This window comes from Carettochelys insculpta, chromosome 11, assembly GCF_033958435.1.
Source record: "Carettochelys insculpta isolate YL-2023 chromosome 11, ASM3395843v1, whole genome shotgun sequence".
Taxonomy (NCBI): Eukaryota; Metazoa; Chordata; order Testudines; family Carettochelyidae; genus Carettochelys; species Carettochelys insculpta.
Genome location: NC_134147.1, coordinates 13091460 through 13116816, shown reverse-complemented (window position 1 = coordinate 13116816; position 25357 = coordinate 13091460). Strand labels below are relative to the sequence as shown.

At 42.3% G+C, this 25357-nt stretch overlaps 1 protein-coding gene across 9 annotated transcripts in view; it reads left to right on the top strand.

Moving 5' to 3' along the window:
• IQSEC1 (IQ motif and Sec7 domain ArfGEF 1) overlaps positions 1–25357 on the top strand; it is a 723956-nt gene that overhangs the window by 667162 nt on the left and 31437 nt on the right. For all 9 annotated transcript variants that reach the window (XM_075006130.1, XM_075006129.1, XM_075006127.1 and 6 more), the window contains 6 exons: positions 1084–1245; positions 11686–11808; positions 12637–12803; positions 20198–20337; positions 22241–22270; positions 24483–24608. In XM_075006130.1, the coding sequence (XP_074862231.1) occupies positions 1084–1245; positions 11686–11808; positions 12637–12803; positions 20198–20337; positions 22241–22270; positions 24483–24608 (748 nt within the window). The remainder of the gene's footprint in view (positions 1–1083; positions 1246–11685; positions 11809–12636; positions 12804–20197; positions 20338–22240; positions 22271–24482; positions 24609–25357) is intronic.

Genomic DNA, 25357 nt, shown 5'->3' with positions numbered 1-25357 from the left:
AGCTTGCAACTCATTCAGAAAGCTGCAAACCATTCGTTTTTACAGGTGTCCCTTGTGTCATAATTCCTTACCAAATGGAGAAGGTGATGAAACTACTGGAGCTGCAAATGTATTGTATTACAAATTGTGGGTGTCTGCTGGGTAACAGCACCGGAAACCTAGCATATTGTTTGTGCTATGAGCAGGACTTCGTCATGTAAAATGAAAGCAAAAACACAATTGCCTAAGCTATAGAGTTATAGCAAATAGGAAATCCTCACTATTTAATGTATATCAGAAAAATAGCTGCATATTTTTCCTTTCCATGGGATCTGAAACTTTGCAGTGCTGCATTTGGAGGTGTTGTACAAAGGAATGTAAATTACATAGACATAAGTGATTACGAATTAATAGAACTTTTTAGTAGAATCAAAGCTGCTGTGGGGTATATGATGGGTAGCAGGAAGAAGTAATAAATTAGAGGAAGGGGAGTTACCCTTCTTTGGTTTACTACTTCTACCTTTGTCTTAATTGCATTTTCTGTTGAGCTTACCTTCTTTTCTTTCAGCCTGTGAGTTGTACAATCCTAGATGCCTCTTATTTTCTCCCAGAATCTGCGATTTAGGTATGCTGATTATTTTTTTAAAATTATGTTTTCAGAGGACATGGCTCGCTCTCACTCTCTTTGGTAGCACAAGGTTTTTATCTTGAGTTTAGCACTTGATGATGATGATGGTTATTTTAGACCTTGGCTTGTGATCTGTCAACTTCTATGGCATGTTTGAAGCTTTGTAAGTGCTGTGTTTGTTTGGATAGCCTGGCTTCAGGAAAAATCTGTAAGACAAGTCAGCCTAATTGGGATGAGTGCAGCAGAAATGCAGTTGGAGATATTTTTAGTGCCTCTTTATCATGAAGATCCATTTCAAAGCCAGTCCAACATTAAAAATCAAACCACTCTCTGGGTTTTACAATACAACTACACTTGTGTTAAAACTACCGCAGTCCACCTTCTAACGCATCCAGCCTAATGTGACTTATGAACATCTGAGGTTCTGGGAATGAAGGAGATGAAATAATTGGTTTTGTGTTTATATTTCTCCCTAGAAAACCTGAAAAAGGAGTCCAGTACCTCATTGAGAGAGGTTTCGTGCCAGACACTCCTGTTGGCGTCGCCCATTTTCTTCTACAAAGGAAAGGACTCAGCAGACAGATGATTGGAGAGTTTTTGGGCAATCGACAGAAGCAGTTCAACCGAGATGTATTGGAGTGAGTAGTGTGTGAGGAGATAGTCACGTGCGGCTTGTGCTGAGGTAGAGCCCTGAGCCAGAGCAAGTAGTGGCTTCTCCACACTCGTGCCTGTAGACCCCCGTGCTTATGCTGGGCTAATGTGTGTAGGGTGCACAGGCGTCCCTCACCCACTTGGTGCTTCTGCCAAGGCATGAGGCACCCCATTCATGTCCTGTTTGGCCTTGTGGGACTCTTAAACAGGTTGATGCTTGCTGAATGTTTTGGGCATGGAGTGAAAATGTTTTCCAGAAAAAATTTCCAGATTGTAAGGATTAAAAAAAAAAAGAACCATGCAAAAATATGCTAACGTTTCTCAGCAAAGCCAGTCAAGTAGAAAGTTTATAAGGATTTATATACACTATAGTAATTCAGGTTTACTCTAAATTTATGTTGTAATTTCACTGCACAAGATTATGTCCATTAATTTTGAGACCGTTTGCTTTCCACAAGCTCTAAAATAATTTGCATATTTTTTAAAAAGTAAACCATTATGTGCTACAGCTACACAAGACTTCATCAGTAAATGAACATGAAAATAATCATTATTATTTCATAGATACACAGCACTTCTTAAGATGGTAGTTGTGTAAAAAGTGTGTCTGAGAATCTGTCTCTTGCAAAGGATTAGATAAAAGCCCATTTCAAAAGGAAAGAGAAAGAGGAACAGCAAATGACATTCACCATTAATTTGGTTAGGGTTATTCAAACACTGTCAAGGATGGAGATTGATATTGTTTATTTTAAGTGTTTTGCTGTTTCATTTAGTAGCAATTATTTTCAAGACCTGTATGGATGATGCATTCACAAACAAAGCTCATTACATCTTGGACCAGATTTATTGACTTATGAGAATGTGATTTGCATGACGAATTGCCACTTAACTGCACTACAAGCCAGTAAGATATTTAACAGGCTGACCAAGAGTTACAGAGAGGTAGCCACATTAGTCTGTATTCTACCAAAACAAGCAAGCAGTCAAGTAGCACTTCAAAGACCCCCAGATATAAGGAAGTGGGTCTGCCCCACGAAAACTCATCACCTCGTAAATTGTTTTGTTGGTCTTTAAAGGGCTACTTGACTGCTTGTTTGTTTTTGATAGGCTATGTAATAGCATTTGGTACATAGAGGGGAAAATACCGCTTTTTTTCCAAACTAAAAAGGCAGTTTGGGCCAAGATCACACCAAAACTTGCCAAGATTTGCATAGAGACAGCCCTTATGGAGAACTGAATGCCTTTCGTGGCTTTAGGGCCTTTCAGGGATTTTTAAGCTTTAAATACGTAAGAAAAATCATTCCCTGAGCCTGGTCAGCAAAGGCCTAATTCTGCCCCTACACAAAATCTTTGCATTGTATTGGAAGTGGATCTCTAACTTCTTGTGATACTGTCACAAGTCTCATGATATTTGGTGTTTCTCTTAAAGCCAAAATCCAACAGCCATGTGATTACATGAGGCCCTGGGCATTCCTTTTTAAAAGTAAGTTTCTAACCCTAATCACTAGGGAGAAAATCTTGACAGGGTGACCCCCGAAAGACACAAAACCCAGAAAGCAAGGTGAAAGAACTTCCAAAGTTTTTTTTTTTTTTTTTTTAAAATCTAATTTTTAAGCCGCCTTTTTGGTTTTGAAGTCCTGAGTCACAATTTTGGGAAGCATGAGGTTGGGCATACTGCTGCTTTGTGAGATTGTTGCTTGCATAAACACTGAGGTGGATCCAGGGGAACCTCTTGTGTTGCAGAATACTACATGCTGTGCGCAGATTCCTCCATGTGAACTTTAACGTATTTTTGATATCATCAGCCGATCCCAGAATCTGGGGCTGGAAGCATGGTGTCTAATGGCTAACCCAGGGGTCTGCAACCTGCAGCTCCAGAACTGCATGTGGCTTTTTAAGGACTTCTTTGTGGCTCCCAATTCTATAATTGCAAAGTAAAGAAGAAACCCTCCTGGTTATTATTAAACGGTGATCATCTAAAAGCCCCAAAATGAATAACTCATACCTCAGTAGCAAGTGATATGTGATCTCGAAACATTGGATAATGCCCTCTGTCATCCTCCAGAGAAAGAGTAGGTTCAGGAGTGAAAGTGTAGGGAAGTAAAATACGTAAAAAGTTTGTGAACGTCCTGCAGTAAACATGTTTCACATTACAAATCATTGTGCGTGCCCTGTTCTTAAATAGGGTTTACAAAAAGTATGGTTTAACTTTATTTATTAAGGACCGTCTCCTATTCACGTGCATTGCGGCTCTTGAATTAGTGAGTTTTTTACCGAATTGCAAAAAATGGTGGTAATTGCTATTTTGGTTGCCAACCATTGGGCTAACCTAACCCAAACTTGTTTTTACCACACCCATCTCAATGAATCATGCATTCCAAAGCCAGAATGGGGCTCGTATAAGTGGGGGCATCAATCAGAGGTATTTTGCCTTTTCTAAAACGTGGAAATTAAATAATTTATGGCATTATACAATTTCAAGCACCCAAATGAAGGAAATGAAAATAGGGTTCCTACTGTAAGGGTGTGCGTACACTACAAAATTACTTCAAAGTTAACTTGGAAGTAAGGGGCTACTTCAAAGTAGCCTGCAGAGCGTCTGCATGCATTTTTCCTTATTTCAAAGTTAACATTCTGCACTCACTACTTTGAAGGAACAGAGGGGTAACCATGTTAGTCTGGATCTGTAACAGCAATGAGGGGTCCTGCGGCACCTTATAGACTAACAGAAAAGTTTTGAGCATGAGCTTTCGTGAGCACAGAGTCACTTCATCTGATGCTGGTCTTGGAAATCTGCAGGGCCAGGTATAAATAAGCCAGAGCAAGGCTGGGGATAACAAGGTTAGCTCAGTCAGCAAGGGTGAGGCTTACTACCAGCAGTTCATCTGGAGGTGTGAACACCAAGGGAGGGGAAGCTGCTTTTGTATTTAGCCAGCCATTCGCAGTCTTTGTTTAAGCCTGAGCTGAGGGCGTCGAATTTACAGATGAATTGTAGCTGAGAAATTTCTCTTTGGAGTCTGGTCCTGAAATTTCTTTGCTGTAGGATAGCTACTTTTAAGTCTGCTACTGTGTGGCCTGGGAGATTGAAGTGCTCTCCTACGGGTTTTTGTATATTGCCATTTCTGATATCTGATTTGTGTGCGTTTATTCTTTTACGTAGAGACTGTCCAGTTTGTCCGATGTATACTGGCCCTTGACGAGGAGTCCAAGGGTTTTTAGTGCCTGGGCAAGGGGCATGCCAGGAGGGGACACTCCTGGACCAAGGCAGAGCTGAAGGACCTCCTTTCTCTTTGGGGGGAGGAGGAGGTCTTCAGCAAACCAGCACCCGTCAGAAGAATGCAGAGGCACACAACAGGCTGGCCAGGGGCTTGCCGCCCAAGGCCACCTTAGCCACACCAGGGACAGCATTTGGATGAAAATGAATAAGCTGTGGCAGGCCTACTGCAAAGCGCAGGACGCTGCCAGCTGTTCGGGGGCACAGCCTGTTCACTGCCCCCACTACAGGGAGCTTCATGGGCTTCTGGGGCCAAGGGAGGCAGTCACCCTGGAGCCACCTTGTGGACACTGCCACCGGCCCCCACCGCAGACACTGATGAGGAGGCAGGCCCTTTGGGCACTACCAGGCCACCAGGACAGAGGGCGATGATGAGGGCTCCAGCAATGAGACCCTCATCATTGCTCTCCCCTCTGGGACACCCAGTCATGCCACGTCAAGCCGAGCCTCATGAGGTTGCAGCCAATAGGTACGGAGTGAGCGAGATGTCACACAGGTCGGGGATATGGGCCCCCCAGAACAGCCCCACAGCCCACACACTGGGGATGGGGCGTGGAGTGAACACAGCCCAACTCTCACCAGGTGGGAATCTCTGGGCACCCAGGATCTCATGGGCCATCAGGTGGCAGAGGAGCAGGGAGTGGGTGAGTGGAGCAGGGGCCTTGACCCCTCCCAGGGTTGGGACCCAGAATTCATGGGCTGTCACCCGTCCCCTTCCGTCTCCACAGATCCATCGTTGGGCAGCTGCCACAGCCCTTCAGAGCAGGCCACAGCTGCAGGGGGCCAGGAGGCTGCCCCATCACTCCAGCCCAGGCAGTCATGATGGAAATAATGAGCATGCTCGACGACTGGCTGGGCGATGGAGCAGGAGGTGTGGGTGCAGGTGGCCAACAGCCTGGACACCGTGGCCCAGGCTTGGCCGCCCGCCTTGCTCAACCTCTCGCCCCCTCACCAGCCCAGCCCACAGCCACCCCTCCAGCAGCCCCCACCCATACTCAGCTTCCGGGTCCGCAGCCCAACTCAGGTAGAAGGGCTCCCACTTGCCCTCCACAAGATTGTGGAGGGCACAGCATGCAGCTACCACCACAGGGGCATTTGGGAGACTGACATCCAGTCTCATGACGAGGCTGTGAAACTTCCCCTTCAGCCTCCCAAACACCCACTCTATTGTACCCCTGGTGTGGTTGAGACGACTGTTGAAGGTGTCCTGGGACAGCATGGTGTCTCTGGTATAGGGCCACATGAGCCATGGGCGCAGCTGGTGCGCGGCGTCAGCTATGATGCAGGGAGGCATCATGATATCCCCAAGCAGGAGCTTCCACGGTGGGACATAGGTGCCCTCCTGCATCCAACGTCCCAGTCACGAATTCTGGAGCACCCGGTCATCATGGGCCCTGCCCAGCAACCCCACGCACACATCCAGGAAATGGCCCCTTGCATCCATGAGGGCCTGGAGTACCACTGAGTGGTACCCCTTCCTGTTAAAGTAGGTGCTCCCACAGTGGTCCAGAGCCCAGATTGCCACATGCTTCCTGTCCAGGGCTCTGAAACAATTTGAGAACCCCAGGTCCGCGAACCCAGCAAGGGTGACGTTCAGGTCTCCAAGGATGACTACACATCGCAGGAGCACCATGCTGATGGTTTGGACATCCTGCAGGGGTTGGAGGACGGCACGTCCATGAACGCCAGGCTGGGAGATGCCCCTTCCCCTTCTCCCCTCTCCGACAGGGTCCCCTTCCCCTTGCCCAGTAGCCCTCTCCCCAGGGTGGATCCATGGTGGGGGCCGGACTTACCTCTATCAATGCTGTTCTGACGGTGGCCTTGCCAACTCCAAATTGGTAGCTGACAGACCAGTGACTGTCAGGGGCAGCCAGCCTTCATAGCATGATGACCACCCTCTTCTGTGCCAGGAGCGCTAGCTACGTCTGGGTGTCCTGGAGCTGGAGGACTGAGGCAAGCCAGTGGCAGAGGTCCTTAAATGTCTGGCAGGTCATCCTGAAGTTCCTTGGCCACCACTTGTCATCCCAGTCCTCCAGCACCAGCCAGTCCCACCACTTGGTGCTGGTGGTGAAGACCCACAGGCGCCAGATCAGGGGAGCCTGGCAGAGGGGCAGCAGGGCTCTGGTCAGGGCTTGGAGGCTGGGTCCCATGCGGGTGACCCGGCCGCACCACTGGAAGAACATAGCAACCAGCATTAGCATTGGCTGTCACACTGCCAAGGTACTTGAACTCGTCCACTGTTTTTAACTGTGTTCCTTCAACAGAGATTGGAGAGGGGAGAGCAGCAGATCCTGGAGCAGGCCGCAACAGTACCTCGGTCTTTCCTAGACTGATGGTCAAACCAAAGAGGGAAGTGGCTTCAGCAAACAAAGCTGATGTTCACAACTCCATGTTAACTGCTGATGATGGGCCACATCCTCTGTGACTGAACAGATCTTGTCAACTCTGGCCCTACCCTTGACTGAGATTCCCTCTTTAAACCTTCTCTGGAACCCCACCACCCCCCTTCCTCTCATACATCTGATGAAGTGGCTCTTTGCCCACGAAAGCTTATGCTCCAAAATATCTGTTAGTCAATAAGGTGCCGCAGTTGGTCTTGTTGCTTTTGAAGTTACAGACTAACTCTGCTACCCCTCTTCTATCTCCATTGTGCACTCTGTACAGTGTATAGTATAGCTTATTTGCCTTTATACACATCACATATCTTTGCTTTGAGGGGTCTTCTCTTTGAAAGCCATCTGGTTCAAGAGCTGCATCCTTACTAGACAAACAGCAGGAGGCATTAATTGAATGGGGCCTGTGGGTTCTATGCAAAGCTATGCAATGATATTGAGGCTACGTCTGCACTAGCCCAAAACTTCAAAATGGCCGTGCAAATGGCCATTGCAAAGGTTACTAATGAAGCTCTGAAATACATATTCAGCGCCTCATTAGAATGCCGGCAGCCATGGCACTTTGAAATTGACGCGGCTTGCCACCACGCGGCTCGCCACCACGCGGCTCGTCCAGACGGGGGTCCTTTTGAAAAGGACCTTGGCAACTTTGAAATCCCCTTTTTCTTAACAGCAGATAGGAAGAAGGAGATTTCAAAGTTGCTGGGGTCCTTTAGAAAAGGAGCCCCGTCTGGATGAGCTGCGTCAATTTCAAAGTGCTGCGGCTACCGGCATTCTAGTGAGGAATTGAATATGTATTTCAGAGCTTCATTAGTAAACTTTGAAATGGCCATTTTCACGGCCATTTCGAAGTTTTGGACTAGTGTAGACACGGCCTGAGTGACTAGTCCTACTGCCTCAAGCCCCAGAGAAGTGGCAGATTGCAATTCAGAAGATCAGCCAGTCAGACAATTCATCCAGAAGCTTGTCAGCCACATTCTAACCCCTTGTTGCCATTCACTTGATCTGTGCCACTGTAAAACTGAGGGGAAGATTTTTCCCAGGAAGATGTATCGTCAGATGACTACAGTAAACTGTGGTGATCAAGAAAGAGGCTGGATTCTAACCTAAAATGAGTCATTGATTCACTGTGTGATGCTGGTCAAATCATTTAACCTCATTTTGCCTCAGGCAACCTAGCAGAAAATTGGGAAGAATCTCATTGATAGCCAGATGGTGTATGTCTGATGATTTTTCCTGGATGAGTAAATTGCCAAAAAAGGCATCCATCTGTCTACAAGCTCCTGATTGTGTGTTTGCTATAGTTAGTCTGTCTTTGAAATAATATGCCCTGGCCATGATAAGGAAAAAAAGATTGTTCTGAAGCAACCCCAAGGTAGACTAAAAGACTTTACATAGCACTGTGAGTATTGGCTTCAAAAAGCACAATAGTTTTAATCAAGCCAACCAACTGTTAGGTATGTTCACACACATTCTTTGTTGTGCTACAGCAAAATAACTGTTTTTCTATTGGTAGTGAAGACCTGCTATCAGACTTAAAATCATATCTTACAGAAAAATCATAATTGAAACCTAATTTCATTCCACAGAGATACTACTAGTAGGTACAGGTCTTAGAAATGGAAATAATTTTAAATATGTAATTAGTTTGCATGAGAAACATGTATGCTGGTTTATCACTCTATAGCAATACATTTAATAACAAGCCTTTTAACCTGAATCATACATTCTTATTGTAGCACTTTTTTACTGTGCTATTATTTTGTGTAGTTGACCGTATATCATGTCATCATGGAGTGCTCCCTGGTGTTTATACATAAACATATGGACACCCCATAAAAACATTTCATTACATTAAAAATTTCTTCACCATGCGATTCTGAAAGCCTCCAAGAAAACTAAATGTCAGACTCTGGCCTGGATCATTGCCACTCTCCTACTGCTTTGTGATGCTCTGTAATTGGCTATCTGGGAATTTCCATAATGTCAGGGTATCCCTGGTTTGGTGCTGTACTCCTGGTCAGAATGGGTTTGTTAAGGAGCTTGCCTAGAACATTGCTTCCAGTGATACCTGTCTGCCAGTATACCCCAGGAGGGTAGGAGGGAACAAAGCCACCTCTTGCCTCTCCCATGTATCTCTGCTGCCATGCTGTGCCTTACCAGCACAGCTGAGGATCTGGCTCTCTACCTAAATATCTACTTATCTACCCACTTTTTAAAACATCAAATGGGAAATCTTTGTAGATTTGTATTTGAAGAAAACAACTGTCTACCAGTATAGGTGAATAGCTAGGTAAAACTCTCAGCATCCAAGTGCCATCTGGAAAACATGCCGATGTATGTCACAACCTCTTCATTTCCATGATTTCTGCATAAAGCGTAAGATCATTGTGCTCACCCCTGCAGTGCTGAAGGGAAGTAAATCTCAGAGGAAGTTGTATTGTACATTGATATGGAAAAGCCGCAGCAGGGGATGTGTTCTGGTACTCTTTTCAGTGCTGTGCCCTAGGTCTGCAAAGAAAAGGAAGGCAGGGAATATGCTCCAGGAAGAAGCCATGTTAAGCGGAATGTCTTCCTCTAAACACACATCCCACACAAGCTTAAGACCTGGAGTAAAGATCATGGAAAGCTAATGCTGAGTGAGGCTATTGCTTGCAGTTATGGGCTCTTGGTACTGGCAGCATAAATACTATCCCTGTAGCTGATGAGGACGTTGAAAGGGACAATAGAGAAAATTTCCTGTTGTACTGCTGGCCATGAATATTTGGAGAATCACATACCCATACGTCTTCTCTTTCCATTTTGATTCAACCCCAGTTGAGCCATGTACCTGCTGTTCCTTTAAAAATATTCTGCAGAGTTGATGAGAGAGTGATGTTGCAGACCCCAGTAGTTTATATTAGTGATTCTGTTGTGTTTGTGGAATCAGTGTTGTCTTTACACTGCTCCTGTTTCTCTTCTCTTTCTTTCTCGTTCTGACCATAGAAGGAAAGGCTGAAGTTATTACAACATTTTGGAAATTAATCTGTGGTATCACACTGCTTCAGCCTGCTAGTTTATCACTTCAGTACATTTAACAAAAAGGCTTTTTACCTAAATCATACTTTCTTCTTTCAGCATCTGCATTACTGTGCTGTGACTTGCAGTGATACAGGTTTGGTTAATTAAAACATAAAAGCTAAATTAGGGAAACATAGAATCCGTGGCTCTTTGTTTGAATGTAGCCTTTCAAACAAAGCATTAGAGAGGCATAGCTGGATGAGGGATCATCCCAGTCTAATAGTTCTTGGTGCTGTCTGTTCCAAGCTAGAAGGTACTTTTCTTGCCTAGCATGTGTTAAGTGAAGGATCAGGTGAATGATGATGTCAGGGCTGCCTCCTCAGTCTGAAACTCCAAGTTCAAAAAAGTGGGGGCCTGCAAAAACCTTAAAAATACCTTGCCTCTGTAGGCTCTGTTTAAAAAAGCTCCCCAAAGACAGATTCCCTGACCCTGGGCGGTAATTGCTGCCTCCACCGCCACCAAGTGAAAAAGCCCTGCTTAAAATCCAGGAAGACATACTTGGATATCTCCCTGTGGCGTAACCCCCACACTTCACCCTTTCATTAGGAGATAGCTTAGAAACAAAGAGCTGTAATCTGATTGCTGATCCTTTGGTCTAGGCATGAAAAAAATAAACAAAAAAAAAAACAAAACAAAAAAACAGATACTCCTCGAGGACACAGGAATCGCATTATTGCCTTTAAGAAGTAGTTTATTTACAAAAATGCCAAGAAAATAAATAAGCATGCTTGGTTGCTGGATATAATAAACTCACGACATTCTGGTTTGAGCACAGAGAATTACTTCTCTAGAATTCAGCTTAGAAGGTACAGAGTACAAGGGGCAAAAAACATCAATCAGCCTGAGAAGTCCCACACCAAATCCAAAATAAAAATAACCTGTTCGCATCCAACTAAATGTTTCCTTTCTCCTTACATATGTATGCACTGATTATGAGACGGACAGGATATTTACTTGATTTTTTTCATCCTGCTTAAGGTTTAAGGTCTGTGTCTCCCAGCTCCAGCCCAGCACAAAGACCCCATCTCTCAGTAGTCCACTGCTTCACTTCAAAAATCCCTCTTTTCTTCCATTGGCTTACCTGGCTATCCCACCACAGAGATCCCTCTCTCTGAGTTAACCCTGTACAGGCATTCATTCATGACAGATGAGGATTTGAGATTTATTGGAAAAAATTGAGATATCCCATAAAAATATCATACAAAGCCAGAAAATGTAGACCTCTTAAGAAAATTCTTGGACAAACAGCATGTTGGTGCAAGGCATCCTCTTTGCTATACAGCTGTTTGAGTCAGTATTTTAATCAGTATAAAATCTTTTTTATTAGTATTATTAGAGCTGACTGATGATAATTCACTGATTTGAGAACACAAAACTGATAATGATTTATGGTAATGTGGAGGTTTTTTTTACACTGATCAGGATTCATCATGTCAACATCTCTGCAGTAAAGAGAAATCATGGCTTGCTTATATCGACTCTCCCTTCCACCCCCTTTGATATGTTTCTTACAGTTTTCCTCTTATGCTTTCATGGACAATTACTGCAACTGCCTGAACATTCTGGAATGTATCTGTGGCTTAGTATTTTACCATCAGTGGGGGAATGCTGAAGACACTGAGGTTTTTTCCTGTGTAGTATATTTTGAATGAAGTATTGTTGGAAGGGCAAAGAACAAATGAGAATGTGTTTTGTCCTAGCTGCGTTGTGGATGAGATGGACTTCGCAGCAATGGAACTGGATGAAGCACTCAGGAAATTTCAGGCTCATATCCGTGTTCAAGGAGAAGCTCAGAAAGTAGAACGACTCATTGAAGCTTTTAGGTATGGCATGCTGTCCGAACTCCTGGCGTCATCCAGCTGTCACATGTGAGACAGGAAGGTTAGATGGAGCTAGGCTATTCCCTGCAAGATTAAGTTGCCTTTGAGAATAATAAGGGGTATTACGTACTTACACGATGGTATGAGTTTATTATACTTTATTAGTTACAGATACATGCATTATAGAATATAAGGAAATTTTATGTGCTATTGTTAGTGTATATTATTAGTGTAATGATTTGTTATTATTATGTATTATTATTTTACATAATATCTTCTAAATGGAAAAATCCTCTCCAGAACAATTTAATTGCTAAGATTTCTTTTAAACTTAAAATATCTGCCCCTGAAAATTCAGTGTTGTTATTTTAGGAATTCTGCAAATTGAGGCATTGGTTTTTGTTTACGTTTTACAGTATCTACATCTATTTTAGAACCTTCTGTTAAGCACAGTGGGCAAAGAGCATTAATTTATTAAAGCCCATGTGAATGTTCTTTATGGAAAGAAAAACTGTAAAGCATTTAAACTATAAATGTAAAAATCCCAGACAGAGCCTCAGCTGCTGTAAGAAGGTGTAGCTCCACCAAAGACAGCAGAATGTTGAAATTACTCAATCTGAGAATCTGAATTCTAAAACTGAAAATTTAAGCCTTCAGAATTCCAGGATGTTGGTTCTGAGAATGTCATGGGGCAGAGAAGTATTATAGGAAACTAAATGTGTATGAAGCATAAATAATACAAAACTTGACCTCCTGAATGTAACATTCGTTGATGGATTTTTAGTTCTTGACCATTTCTTAACTCTGGCCTACTTCCCTGTTTTCTTACAGCCAGCGATACTGTATCTGCAATCCTGGTGTTGTGAGACAGTTCCGAAATCCTGATACCATCTTCATCCTAGCTTTCGCAATCATATTGTTAAACACAGATATGTATAGCCCAAATGTGAAACCAGAACGCAAGATGAAGCTTGAAGATTTTGTTAAGAATCTGAGGGGTGAGGAACTTCAATGATTGCTAGTAAAACTTTTTACTTTTTAAGGAAATATTATTTATATATTAAATTTCCTTAGCCATTCTGAAAGCAAACATACTTCAGATATGGTCTAAGACAAAGATAAAATCAGTAAAGCCTAGTTCTGATTTTACTTACATTACTTTTACACTGCTGTGAATATATTGACTTCAGTGGTGCTCTTCCTAAGGTAATATGAAAGCAGAATGAGACTTGTAATTCCGCATCATCCATATTCTGTGTTTATTATAAAGCACGTCTATCCAGTGTTTCATTCCCAATTCCCTTGAGATAAGTTATAAATATCTTTTACATTGTATTCACTTCTTTGTAATGTGCCAGTTTCTTGCATGTAATTGAAACTTCGCAGGCTGATGCCCTTAGTGTAGGTCAGATGGCAGCTCATAAAGTTTTTGTAATTTTACATACATAAATGAGGCTTGGATAATCTTTATTGTATAGCAGAGTTGTCCAACAAGTGATAGGGAGTGCAAAAGATCAGTGGTGTGTAGACGGGAATGGGCAGGAGTCGGCAACCTTTCTGAGGCAAAGTTCTGAAATTTGGCCTTTTGACCTCTAGATATGGTCAGAGTGCCAGTGGTACTTTTTAAAGTCACTAAAGCTGCGTCTACACGTGCACACTACTTCGAAGTAGCGGCACCAACTTCGACGTTAGGCGGCGAGACGTCGAAGTCGCTAACCTCATGAGGAGATAGGAATAACGCCCTACTTCGACGTTCAACGTCGAAGTAGGGACCGTGTAGACGATCCGTGTCCCGCAACGTCGAAATTGCTGGGTCCTCCATGGCGGCCATCAGCTGGGGGGTTGAGAGATGCTCTCTCTCCAGCCCCTGCGGGGCTCTATGGTCACCGTGGGCAGCAGCCCTTAGCCCAGGGCTTCTGGCTGCTTCTGCGGCAGCTGGGGATCTATGCTGCAGGCACAGGGTCTGCAACCAGTTGTCAGCTCTGTGTATCTTGTGTTGTTTAGTGCAACTGTGTCTGGGAGGGGCCCTTTAAGGGAGCGGCTGGCTGTTGAGTCCGCCCTGTGACCCTGTCTGCAGCTGTGCCTGGCATCCCTATTTCGATGTGTGCTACTTTGACGTGTAGACGTTCCCTCGCTGCGCCTATTTCGATGTTGGGCTGAGCAACGTCGAAGTTGAACATCGACGTTGCCGGCCCTGGAGGACGTGTAGACGTTATTCATCGAAATAGACTATTTCGATGTTGGCTGCATGTGTAGACGTAGCCTAATAGTCCTACTTACAACAGCTTTATTAATAAATAAATAAAGATTCAGAGCTTTACCATTTAGATGGTGGCTGGTAGCATTAGTTGCTCTTTTGTTAATCCACAGGCAGCATGGCTTTGAGCAAGCTCTCGGTTGCATAGGGGAGGAGCAGTGGGGCTGAGCTCCCACCCCGCATGCCAGTGAAAATCAGCTCGCATGGTACTTTTGGCACCTGTGCTGGGGGCTGCTGACCCCTTCACTAAAGCATAGTCCAACAAACAAGTGTTTCTTTACCATACCCCTCACTATTCCTTCCAGCACACCTCACTCACACTTTTTATCCTTGGGGTTGGTGGAGACTTGCAGTTTAGAAGTGCCTTCATGTGAGTTCACCTTCTCGTCAGGGAGAAGAAAGCACCTTGCTCATTCCTCCAACCACACATTCTGAACGGGGTTGTTTGTTGTGCTACTGATCACTCCACCACTCTGTTGCGTATGGTCCTGAGTCACCACCTGCAGCTGCTCCAACCTGCCACAGTGACATTTGCAAGTTGGTCTAAAGTGATTTCAGTTCTTGGCAAGGAAATCTCACTGTTAGTGCAGGCTGGGCTGTCTTTTCCACAGAAACCCCTACTCACAGTAGGTCTAAGCACTTCAACCTGATTATCAGAGACTTCAGCTCTAGTGGTCACTTAATGAGGCTGACTGTTGAGTCTAATCAGCTCTGTCTCTGAACAGCAGAGAGTAGCAGGTCAGTTAGTGTCTGTGCTTCTCTCCACTGCTGCTCACAAACAAGGAAAAACTAGTAGGAGAAATAGAAGTGGGTGGCGACCTGGGGTGCAGTGACCATGAGAAGGTAGATTTCAGGATCCTGACAAAAGGAAGAAAGGTGAGCAGAAAAATACAGACTCTTGATTTCAAAAGAGCAGACTTCGATCCCTGAGGGAGCTGATGTGCAGGATCCCCTGGGAAGCTAATAAGAGTGGGAAAAGAGTTCAGGAAAACTGGCAGTATACTAAAGAAGTCTTACTGAAGGCACAGGAGCAAACCTTCCCACTGCGTAGTAAGCAAATATGGCAAATATGATAGACAACCAGCTTGGCTTAACAGGGAAATCCTTGGTCAGCTTAAACTCAAAAAGGATGCATATAAGAAGTGGAAACATGAACAGTTGAGTAAGGAGGAGTATAAGTATATGGCTGGAGAATGCCGGGGGGTAATCAGGAAAGTGAAAGCACAATTGGAATTGCAGCTGGCAAGGGGTGTGAAGGGTAACAAGAAGGATTTCTGCGAGCATGTTAACAATAAGAGGATTATCAGGGAAGGTGTGGGGTCATTACTGGATGAGACAGGTAACCTAGTGATAGATGATATAGGAAAAGCTGAAGTACTCAATGCTTTTTTTGCGCCAGTCTTCCACAACAAGGACAGCTCCCACACTTCAGTGCTAGACAGTGCAGGATGGGAAGGTGGAGGGCAGCCATTTGTGTGGAAGGAACAAGATAAGAGCTACTTAGAAAAATTAGTTGTACACAGATCCATGGGTTTGGATTTAATGCACCCAAGGGTAGTGAGGGAATTGGCAGACGTCATTGCTGAGCCTTTGGCCATTATGAGTGAAGACTCTTGGAGATTGAGAGAGATCCTGGATGATTGGAAAAAGGCAAATGTAGTGCCCATCTTTGAAAAAGGAAAGAAGGGCAATCCAGGGAACTATAGACCGGTCAGCCTTACTGGTCAGTCCCTGGGAAAATAATGGAAGGGATCCTCAAGGAATCCATTTTGGAGCACTTGGAAGAGGGGAAATTGATCAAAAGTAGTCGAGGAAGTCATGCCTGACCAATCTGACGAACTTCTATGATGAGGTACAGGCTCTGTGGACATGGGTAAATCAGTAGATGTGATATAGCTTGACTTCAGCAAAGCTTTTGATACAGTCTCCCACAACATTCTTGCCCATAAGTTAAGGAAATATGGATTGGATACATGGATTATAAGATTGATAGAAAGCTGGCTTGGCGGTTGGGCCCAATGTGTAGTGGTCAATGACTCAATATCTAGATGGTGGTCAGTTTCAAGTGGCATGCCCCAAGGCTCAGTTCTGGGGCTGGTGTTCAACATCTTTATTAAAGACCTGGATGAGGGACTGCATTGCACCTTCAGCAAGTTTGTGGATGACACCAAGCTTGGGGGACAGGTAGATACATTGGAGGGTAGAGATAGGATTCAGTGTGACCTGAATAAGTTGGATGATTGGGCTAAAAGAAATCTGATGTGGTTCAACAAGAAGTATAGAGTCCTGCACTTGGGACGGAAGAATCCCAAGCAGTGTTATAGGCTGGGGACCAACTGGCTAAGCAGCGGTACAGCAGAAAGGGACCTAGGGATCATAGTGGATGAAAGACTGGATATGAGCAAACAGTGTGCCCTTGTAGCCAAGAAGGCTAACAGTATATTGGGGTGCATTAGGAGGAGTATTTTGAGAAGATCTAGAGAAGTTGCTGTTCCTCTCTATTCAGCACTTGTGAGGCCACATCTGGAATACTGCATCCGGTTTTGGGACCTGCCCCCAGTATAGAAAGGATGTAGATGTGCTGGACCAGGTTCAGTGGAGGGCAGTGAAAATGATTAGAGGGCTGGAGCATGTGACCTATGGGAAGAGGCTGAGGGATTTGAGCTTATTTAGTTTACAGAAGAGAAGACTGAGGGGTGATTTAATAGCAGCCTTCAACTTCCTGAAGTGGAATTCTAAAGAGGATGGAAAGAAACTGTTCTCAGTGCTGACAGATGGCAGAACAAGGAGCAATGGTCTGAAGTTACAGAAGGAGAGGTGTAGGTTGCATATTTGGAAAAACTGCTCACCAGGAGGGTGGTGAAGCACTAGAATGCGTTGCCTAGAGAGGTGGTGGAACCTCCAACCCTCAAGGTTTTAAGTCCCAGCTTCACAAAGTCCTGGCTGGGGTGATTTAGTTAGGGTTGATCCTGCTTTAGGCAGGGAGCTAGACTCAGTGTTTCCTGAGGTCCCTTCCAGCCCTATGATTCCATGATCTGGCATCAGAACCTCCTGCTTAGCCAGTGCATTTTTATTGAGGGGGGAGATGCTTTCAGTCAGGGCAGGCCAAGTACAGGTCTGCTGTAATTTACTCATAAGGTAAGGATAACAATGTTTTATTATCCAGCATTTAAGTGATTTGAAACCCAACAGCTGCCAAAATTGTTCACTTGGGTAACCGCAATGTAACTGGTTGACAACTGAGCAGGGGCAGGGGGAGAATTCAGGGTGTTTTAGACCCTACTTAGGGGAGGTCCGGGGAATGGACTGAACTCTGGAGGAGTGGACTTATTGCAACATGTGTAAGGGGAGTATGTGGCTCAGCTTCTACCTCTCCCTATGATGGCCAGCGCCGTTGAGGTGCCCAGTCTTTTTCCCTGCACCATTTCAGGTGGTGTATGCCCCAATGGGCTTTTAGAGGACTGTGATTATCTCTGGTCCTTGAATGAAGGGCACAATGAATGGAAGGCTGCATGTGCTTACCCTCCGCTGCTTCGGGTTCCCAGACAGGGTCCAGCGCAATCATTGATCTGTAGTGTCTTTTCATTGGTAGCATTTGATTTGTGACAGAGGGTGGTGTCAGTACAAATAGCAGAACAGACACTGGAGTAATACAGCAGTAAGCACAGATCCTGGCTATAAAAATCCACTCCCCCCCCCGCCCCAACAGAAGAACTTTCTCCATAGCAGAGTAGTTGACAGCGTGGCAGGAAGACGCAAGTGGAGTTTATTAATGGCCATTGGCCAGACATAGTTCAACAGACTTCAGACAAATGTCAGTCTTTCATTTATATCTATAGATGTAGTTGGTTCATCTAGTTGCCAGTTGAGTCATGGATACTGGTGCAGCCTAGAAATTTGGACCTTGAAAAGGAAAGTGTCATTTGTCCATTTACTTCCCAGTAAATCAGTGTTAAATGCTCTCTGGAGCAAGTGTTTTAGTTTAGGATGAAATCTAAACACGGACTTAAATAAAACAATACCACTAATTTTAAGTTTACAAAAGAATAAGTTTGAAAATCACCTAATATTCCTATCATTTGTTGTCATTTAAACAATGACGTGTTTGATTGTTAATTCAGATCCAGGGAGATTCTAGGAGCTCCTACTTATTGAATCCCTACTATTTATATTTATATGTAACTTTTATCAGACACAACAGTCTAATACATTGTATTGTTCCTAAATTTTAATGAGTAAGTCTTCAACTGTGGTGTGTGAAGAATTTGCATCTGCTTACAAGATTCAAGCTCCCCCTCATTCCCAGCTGCTAAGAAAAGACTAAATTCTGTCATCAGACTATGCAAGCAATTGCTTTATTTGCCACCGGCATGTTCTATGTTTGCAAATGGGAGAGGGGATAGTTGTTAAAGGTGTATGTTAAAAACCTTGAGGACCCCCTACTTTACGTGATGTACAAAAAGTGTATTTGGATTCTGTCCATGGAAGTTAGGAAATTAGGAGTAGCTTCTAAGATTCTGAAGCACTTGTTAGAATTCTCACCTTAATTATTCAATACTGAAATTTAAAATATTAAAAATTAATACTAAAAATCAAAAATTAAAAAATATTACAATTAAAAAGACTCAGATGTGAACTAGTATAAAATATTCTTCTAAACCAAACTGCATTCTCATAATATGAAAATATGTAGGGTGCATCTCTGCTAGGAACTAACTTCAGTGTTAGACACTACTTCAAAGTAGCCTGCAGAGTCAACACAGTTTTTCCTTTACTTTGAAGTTAACTTTGAAGTCCCTTACTCCATTCCCATGAATGCAATAGTGCCCTATTCGAAATTTAACTTTGAAAATGGGTGTGTGTAGATGCTCAACCTCGAAGTCAGTTACTGTTTGAAGTAAGCAACTTCGAAGTTCTTTTTGTAGTGTACACACGGTTGTAATGATTAGCTAGAATTATTTTAATCATTAATCGGCCCACTTGCATGGTGAGTGTCTCATCATTTAAGACTGGATAATAGTTATTAATTTTGGTAGAATATCTAGCAAATGAGTTGTGTGAAAAAGAGACTAATGTGTATTATTAATCTGGTTTGTATAAAATTTGTGGCTTAAATGAAAAGTTCCATTAAAAAGGGGAGAGAAAAGTATTTTATGTGGCATGTGGGGTCCAGAGCTTCTGGTTCACTAGTTCAAATCCAGCTGTGATGACTAGTGGCCAGAAGTCACTTAAAATGGGAAAACCATTGTGTGTGGTTTTTTTCTTTGTTTTAATGAGTCTGGCTCCCTGGGATCTGTGTGTTGGTGCAAAGGTCTGCCCATGCAGGTCAGCTTGCAGAAAGGGGTGACCATTCCTTTCCTGTTAGACAAGTGTCGCAATCACCAAAATTACCACAACCACTCTCAGTGGCTGGCTCAGTTGCTGGTAGTGTCTACCGTAAGATCAAGGTATGAACAGACATGAAAACTGCACTACCGTCTTGACTGTAATGGTAATCCTTCCAGATCAGGGCTGAAGAGCATTGGTGAGGCAGACCGGAATGGTTGCAATGGTTCTGACCTATGCTGCTGTGGTCTGGGGAAATGGGTAGAATTTAGTTTCCAGGAGCATTTTCTGGTAATTTTTATTTGCATTAAATTCATTTAAACTTTTAAGAGGGTGGGTTTTTTTTAACTATGTCAGCTGTCCTAGTAGCTATGAAGATTTGCATGGAGAATTACTCTTGTGGGCAAATTTTGGAATAGTAATTTAAAAAAATCAAAAGTATAATTCACAAAATATTGGACTCAGTGGATGTGTGGTAGTGATGAAGGGCTGAGAAGTAACCCTTTTCTTCTGTGTAAGATTCACTGTAATTTTGCCAAGCAGAAAAGGGCTTAGATTCCCTCATCTGCTGGTTGGCTGGAAGATTATTTGGCCATATTAGGTCATTGACCATAATACTTAAATTAACAGGTGTATCAGTGATCCATATAACCAAGGCAACACCTTTTTTATCATTAGTAAGGTAAACAAACAGCACCTATGTCTTTATCTTGTCCCTGTTAAGAGCTCCACATTATTAAGCTGTAAGTGGAGAGTGGAGCTAGTGTCTGCTAGTGCAGTCATTGTAATGAGGGCTGTTGGTTTCTGCAGGTGTTGATGATGGTGAAGATATCCCACGAGAGATGCTGATTGGAATATATGAGCGAATTCGCAAACGGGAACTGAAGACAAATGAGGATCATGTATCACAGGTCCAAAAAGTTGAAAAACTCATCGTAGGAAAGAAACCGGTAAGTTAATTTTGCACTGAAACTTCATCTCATTATGCCAGATGACTGAATTGCTGGGGAAAGGGATGCTACTTAAGGCTGCTTGTAAATATAAATTGGACTTGGCAGTGACAAAAGATCAGAAGTATGTCAATGCAATAACATTTCTACAAAGATGGCCTTGTTTTCAGAACTCTCACTAAGCAAGTGAACATTCCTGTGCGTTCTAGCCTGCATCGGAGCACACATCTGCACATGGTGAAGTCATGAATGTTACATATTATTTTAAAAAATTTGTACTTGTTTTACCCACTTATTCTGCTTGCTTGTTTCAGTTCTGAATTCTGCCTCTGAAATGTCTGCATTTTAAACCTAATTAATGATAATATTTCAAAAGGACTAGAGCGTGTTGCTGCAAAGTGACAGCTTAGAAAAAAGCATTTCAGCTTTTAATTAAAGATTGTATTGGTGTCAATATTTCCTCCTTCTTAAAACAAGCTGTATATGCCCGTGTTTAGAAGAGAGGTGATCTGTGTCGTAGAGTAGTGTAATCTTGTGGTCTAAGAGACCATCTGGGAACCAAGTCCTCTGGAGTTCTAGTGCTGGTTCTTACTCTCCCCTGCTCTCTCTAGGCTCTCTCACTCCGTCTCACTTAACTCCTCTGCCTCAGGTTTTCTATCTGTAGGAATGGGATAACTATATTTACTTAGTTCCCAAGGGTTCTGAGTATGATTCTGGCTGTGTTGTACTTAGCCATTGACTTTTATCCTGGGATCTTGAAGTGCTCTGCAGTCATTAATATCTCCTCACGGCATATCTCCACTTTAGAAATGAGGTGATTAAGGCACAGAGAGATTCAGGGCAACATTTTCAAAAATGTCCACTCATTCAGGGTACCTTCTTGGTTTTTGGATCCCACCCCCAAAACTTGCAGCTGCAGTCAGTGGTGGATCCAGACAGTCAGCGATTCTGAAAGTCAGGCCCATGGGGGAATGTTGTCATTTCAAGTTGGGCACCTTTTGAAAATGACTTGCTTGAAGTTCCATAGGAGATCTGTACCAAAGATGGAGGTTGAACCCAGTCTTTCTAACTTCCACACTGTAAATTAGTTGATTCCTGAGGTCAGGCCGCTGTTTTTGATGGATCCTTGGCTCTTATTTGAGGTTTAGCTTGTTATTCCTCATTGGGAGTTTTAGGTGAATAAAAACATATTAGAAACTGAGGATCTAAAGATTTGCCCAATTATTTGTAAAGTGCTTTGAAGATCAATGCTAAGTATTATTTATCTGACATGTTGCTTTAAAGCATACCACAGAAAAATATAGGTTGGATCCTGTTGTCAGGAGTAGTGCAATCAGGGCATGAAGGCAAATGGAACCCTCTCCCCACCCCACAGAAGAACTTGGGAAGATGTCACCAAATATGAGAATGCTAATAGTGCCTTCCATTAGCAAAAGCTATTTCCATATGCTTTTGGGGTGCAGGGGGTGGGAGTCAGGGAGAAAGAATGGACTTCTGAACTGTTGTGTAGCAAATGTTTTGGGGGGGTCATGTTTAATGTCACATAAAATTTTCATTTGAAAATATTTGTGTATATTTTTGACTCCTGTCTTGTTCAGATAAATGAAATTCCAGACACAGGGCTTGATCATGCAGGATGTCCATGCAGTCAATGGAGTTAGTGACACTCAATAGCCTTTCTAAAAGCATAGGGTTTTTTCATAGAATCAGGTGCATTTGATTAGATTTTTTTTTATGCGCAAAAGAAAATGCAGGAAATTGATAACTATCCTTATTCATGGAAGTGTTTTGTTTTTACTTTATGGGGGTTTGGTCACGGTAAGGCCATGAAGTATTTACTTGCTATAATACAATACTATTTTCTCTGAAGTTTAACAAATTTGTATATATCTTTCTACTGTAGATTGGATCTCTGCATCATGGACTTGGTTGTGTAGGTATCTCTTTTCATATTGATTCATGCTTTATAAATCATGCTGATCAGAAGCAGTTTAATATTCAAGACTATCTGTTACTAACACTAATATTTTTCTTCTACATTTTTGGCTTTTTTCAAAACATAGTATTTTTCTCAGTTGATTTATCTTTTAAGCAAATTTTTTTCACTGTTGAAATAGGAAAACATGCTAATGTTTCCTACAATTCATGGTCTAAGGTATAAAGATTTCTCAAGAATGAAAGTTTTCCTTAAGATAGTTTGTAATTTACTGTCTAGAATAGTTTAGATTTTGTTTTCTCATGCTCTGCATTTTTAATTGTCATCACTAATACAAATTGTCATAATGCTTTCTAAGTACCTTTGGGAAAAAATAAAAATTGCAGTGATTCTGTCCCAAAAGAGACACCCTTCTGTCTGATTCTCACTTTGTAATCTATTCCTAGTACATTTCAGTATTTGTTTCCTAAAGGATATTGTTTACTAATTTGCAGCTCTCTTTTCAAAGGTAGATGAATACAGCAGACATAAAGGAAAAATTGAAGCCCTACACAAATTTGGTTTAATTCCTAAAATTGAATCTCCTTAGAATGTGTTTCACTTTTTTTAATCTCAGGCTAGTATTGCCAATAAAGTTTGAAAAATTACTGTGTTGTTATTTTAAGGCAGTCAAGGGGAAATGTAAAGCTAATTCCCCATTACCTGACTTAGTTTTGCGCTGTGTTAAAATGTAGCACATTCTCTCAAAAGATGAGATGCCATTTTACAAATTTAACTCTAAATGAATTTGTATTATGATTTTCCTTTGTATTATTTTTACCCTAAGATGATTACTTTTCAGCTGCACTGCTTTTAATCTGCATGCTTCTTGCCATCCTTGCATGAGCAACCAAAGTGAAAGCCTTGGAGAGCTCTGTAGTCAAAGGAAAGCATCTATTTATACTTCCTAGGTGTATGTTTAGCAATACCTGCAGACTATGGAAATGCCCTGGAAGAGATGTCTGTTGATTGTTAAGTTTTGAGAACTACTGATTTAGAAGAAAAGTGAACACTTCCTTGGTCTAATAAACCATACTCTTCCTGTACAGAATCAGAGGTTGTAATGAAATAGCTCATTTAAAATAAGATAAACAAGCCTAGGTGCAAAGGAGTATTCTGTGTTTTACGTGAAAAAATAAATTTAAAACATCCCTTTTTAATAAAATTAGCAGAATAATCTTATTTGCATTTTAAAGCCATGACATCTCAGGTTCAGAACAACTATCTTCTATCGATTTTTTTTTTTTTTTTTTTTTTTTTTTTTTTTAAGGCAGGGACTTTTCAGGTAAGAAGGTGGGAAGTTGTTACTGTTCTTATCAACATGAAAAAAAGGTCAAACTGAAAATGCATTTACTTTTTCATGATGTTCATATGACCTTTCCTTGATATGAGAAATGCACAGATTGATTTAAACAATTAAAAACATATTATTGAAAACAGAAAAATCTGAAACCCGGCAATTTGCTGTCTCACAAAAGGTGAAATAATTATGCACCCCATTTTTTGGGATTAGATATTTAAAGTGTTCAGCAAAATAGAAACACATTGTTTTGTGATCACACTTTCTGCCTTGTTTGGCTATGTCTACACTAGCAGCATCTGTCTATAGAAGTTACTGTTGGAAGAGATGTTCTGACAAAATTTCTGTCAACATAGCGCATCTACACATAAAAGTGGGTAGATCTTTTGATCCTCTGTGTTAACAGAAGGGCCCCCAGAGTGTCTACATGGCTTTTGTCAACAGTTTCTGTTGACAAAATGCATTTTGTGTGTAGATGCGCCTTGAATTTTATGAACAAAACCCCAGTTTTGTTTACCCAATTCTCTAGTGTAGTCGTAGCCATTTTGTTCAGTGTTTTATAGCCATACAAACTAGGGATTGCTCCTTCTCCCATTAAAGTCAGTAGCAAAACTCCCGTTGGCTTCAGTGTGCTGGATACAAGTCCCTAATGAATGTCTGACATCATGATTTCATTATGTTGCAGATTTGTTGTAACTTTGAAGTAGATATGTGTTGTTACGTTGTTCACTCTTTGATGACAGCCTACCATTTCTCTTAAAGAACTAAAGATGTTAGAAGTACATTATTAGCATAAGCATAAAGTCTTCAGGCAAGAAAGTCGCTCTTTATTAAGCGAGATCAGCATTGCATTTTTTCTGTATATCACAGGTTCTCTCTCTACCCCACCGGAGACTTGTTTGTTACTGTAGGTTGTTTGAAGTTCCAGACCCAAATAAACCTCAGAAGCTTGGTCTGCACCAGCGAGAAATATTTTTATTTAATGACCTCCTTGTGGTATGTATTTTCAGATACAAATGTACTTTTTTAAAATAAGCTTATGTTAGCACAGAGATTCTGATAAGTGAGGAGACTTCCTAAGTGTTCTAAAAAGGGTGTAGAAAACTGTATTTTTATTGCCTGATTTTTGCAGACCTTCATTTGTTTATCTTTGCTTGGAGAAAGACAGCTTAACCTTTGCCCAGATAGTCTTATCAGTGTATTTTTGGCAACCTAGCTGAGGGCTTTGTTGCTAGAGAGCTTTACAAGCACTGTCAACCAGATTGTCTACAACATGTTATTTATCTTGCTTTTAAGGTCCAGTCTTCTAAAATCCAAATGTTTTGCAGAGATTACTCAAGGCTGGGGGCCAGAACTTAAAGGTATTTAGGTGCCTAAGGTGTAGATGGCACGTAGCGGGACTTTCAGAAGTGCCTAGATGCCTAAGTTTTATTGATTTCAGTGGGAATCATGCACATAGATGCATCTTTAGACACCTAAAATTCTGGCCGTCGGTCCTTCTTGGAGCTGAACACTGTCTTGATGGAGCTTGGTGCATTGAACTCCCATTGATTTCCATGGGAATCGGGACGTTGAAAGCCCAAGGGTTTGTATGTGCTAAGAGTCATGGCATTGATATGCATCTATATTTAAATAGCTATAAAATAAGGATTTTGTATCCTGTAGTTATTTAAAACATTCTTTGCATGCTTCGTCATATCTATTTGAGTTGGGTGTGTGTACGTGCGTGTACATGGCTATCGGAA